This window comes from Buceros rhinoceros, unplaced genomic scaffold (genome assembly GCF_000710305.1).
Source record: "Buceros rhinoceros silvestris isolate BGI_N320 unplaced genomic scaffold, ASM71030v1 scaffold42726, whole genome shotgun sequence".
Taxonomy (NCBI): Eukaryota; Metazoa; Chordata; class Aves; order Bucerotiformes; family Bucerotidae; genus Buceros; species Buceros rhinoceros.
In genome coordinates this window covers 1-2,369 of record NW_010418942.1, presented here as the reverse complement: position 1 = coordinate 2,369, position 2,369 = coordinate 1, and the positions used below count along the sequence as shown (strand labels likewise).

The following is a 2,369-nucleotide window of genomic DNA, read 5'->3' as shown; positions in this document are numbered from 1 at the left end:
GAACAGCACTGATGCCTGACTTGCCACTCACCAGCTGCAGGCACTCACCATCCCCATGGTTTCTTGCTTTTGGTTTGTAGCTATGAGGAGAAACATTAATTCTGCAAGAAGGGCAAACCAGCTCTGCTCTGATGTTAGCGGGCTCGCTCTTTGACACGCTTTCTCTTTGTAGGATCTTTGTCATCGCTGAAGCATCATAAAGATGATGTCCCGGTAATAAAAACGGGTATGGACTGTGGATTGAGTTTGGACAAGAACCTAGAGTTCAATATTGGAGATGAAATTATCTGCTATGAAGAAAAAGAAGTTCAACAGACAACTTCCTGGGATCCAGGATTTTAGATACATTAACACTAACGGACACGTGTTATGCCTGGCTGGCTTCAACCCCCAACATTAAACAAACTTTCAGAGGTGCACGTGAGCTTCTTTCTATCTGCTATTTGTATGACAATGTTCTGCTTTTAAGTCTTGTCAGAAAACCAGCTGCTCCCCTTGGAATGTGGGATAAACTTCAGTTCACGGCAAGTGTTTCAGGTGTATCACTGTTGTTCTGACAGAGCAGAGCCACCTGCTCCCTCCCGCCATGCTGCTGGACCGTTTTTCAGTACACAGCCTGCCTTCTGTTAGGACTCTCCCTCCCTTTTCTCGGGCAGGGACCCACTTGGAGGTGTGACCTCAGACCTCTTTATCTCCTGTTTTTCCAGATTAGAACTATTGCTCTGTCTAACTCCTCTCACGTTTAGAGACCACCTGTGAGAGAAAGCTGGAGTGTTGGGTTTTTTCTTCTCCACCCTTGCTACCCATTACCTCCTGAAGGAGACTTAACCAGCTCAAACCACTCTTTCAGCTTCAGCTCTGGAGCCGAAGTATTGCATCCCAGTTGGCAGTCAGCATCCAGAGTTTCACAGATTTTTCTCGCTTGTCAGCAGAGAGGAAAGACAGTGCCACAGGAAGCAGAAATAAATCCTTAAACTGTACAGAACTTCAGGTTTTTATTGTCTAGTACATTTACTTGTCTTCAGGTTTATTGAAGCAGTAGGTCAGACAGCACTTGCCACAGTAGTGTCTGTCGAAGTGACTGGCCATGAAGACTCCTGCTCCGCACTCCTCAGAGGGGCACTCCCGGCGCAGACGACTGATCTTGCCGTTCTCGTCCACCTGGGAAGGGCAAAGAGCAAACACCCCATATATAGTCGCCACCTTTCAGCACCAATGATCAATTCTGAGTATTTTTCCTTGGCAAAGTAGGTTTTGTGGTAGTTACTACATCCAAGTTCAGAAATGCCCCACTCCAAGTTAAGTTTCCCTTCTGTTTAAAAGGTCAGGTATTTACAGATAGGACTTGTAACTGTGCCAGGCTACCTAGGAGGCCAGTTACAGCTTTCACATGCTTCTGGTGAAAGCCAAGTTTTCATCAAGCGTCTCCTCAAGTTAGTTCCACGTACCTTGTAGTACTTCAGCACTGCAAGCTTAACCTTCTTTCTCTTATGCTTGTTCTTCTTGGGAGTAGTGTAAGACTTCTTCTTTCTCTTCTTGGCACCACCACGAAGTCTCAGCACAAGGTGAAGAGTGGATTCCTATTTGTAAAGCACATGAAACAGGCTCAAAACGAAAACAAGAAAATAAGGCTTTTCTGAAAACAAGAGGCGGCATTTAAGGAGGATTTTTCTTTTATCTACAGAAAGTAGATCTCAAGTGCCAGGCAATTAGGAAAGCTCTAGGAGGATTATTCACTATTGAGTCTGCGAATGAACAGGCTCCAGAGAACTGTGGGCTGCTGCATCCCAAAGCCCAGAGGGTTCGATTACTGTGAAATCTGTTGTGACCGTATTCCTCAGTTCTAACTGCAACTGCAGAACAGATCCGTGATGTAACTAAGCCCAACTGACAGCTATTTGTTCCTCCTCCTTTCTAGTGGTGGAATCCATTCGAAACACCTCTTAGCCCCAACAGCGAAGGTTGGTCTGCTCCGACAGTGCTCACTGGCTGGGGCCGCACCACTCTGTTCAGCCCTTCCTACTCACTTTTTGAATGTTGTAGTCAGACAGCGTGCGTCCATCTTCTAGCTGCTTGCCAGCAAAGATCAGTCGCTGCTGATCAGGAGGAATGCCTAATGGTGACATAAATCAAGATTAAATGGCATTCTCTAATAAAATAACAGGCTGCTGCAGACAATCCCATCTCTGGGACGTCAATCCAGCAGAGAGTAGGAAGCGCATCTTGAACTCACCCTCCTTATCCTGGATCTTGGCTTTCACATTTTCTATAGTATCGGAAGGCTCAACCTATTATGAAGCAGAACAAGGCGGTGAAAACGTACTTGGCCTTTTAATCAACTCGGCAAAGCAAAAGAGCCACGAGGAGGT

At 46.0% G+C, this 2,369-nt stretch overlaps 2 protein-coding genes across 2 annotated transcripts in view; one reads left to right on the top strand and one right to left on the bottom strand.

Annotated features, from left to right (window-relative positions):
• MTIF2 (mitochondrial translational initiation factor 2) overlaps nt 1-399 on the top strand; it is an 8,645-nt gene extending 8,246 nt beyond the window's left edge. Inside the window, exon 13 of the mRNA XM_010138706.1 lies at nt 173-399. Within this exon, the coding sequence (XP_010137008.1) occupies nt 173-342 (170 nt within the window). The 3' untranslated portion in view covers nt 343-399. The remainder of the gene's footprint in view (nt 1-172) is intronic.
• Nucleotides 400-976: 577 nt separating this feature from the next.
• RPS27A (ribosomal protein S27a) lies at nt 977-2,288 on the bottom strand (the record flags this gene model as incomplete). Its single annotated transcript, XM_010138707.1, has 4 exons — nt 977-1,161; nt 1,449-1,580; nt 2,028-2,113; nt 2,234-2,288. Coding segments are annotated over 4 exons (423 nt in total), but the record flags the coding sequence as incomplete, so codon positions are not given.
• Between the last annotated feature and the right edge of the window lie 81 nt (nt 2,289-2,369).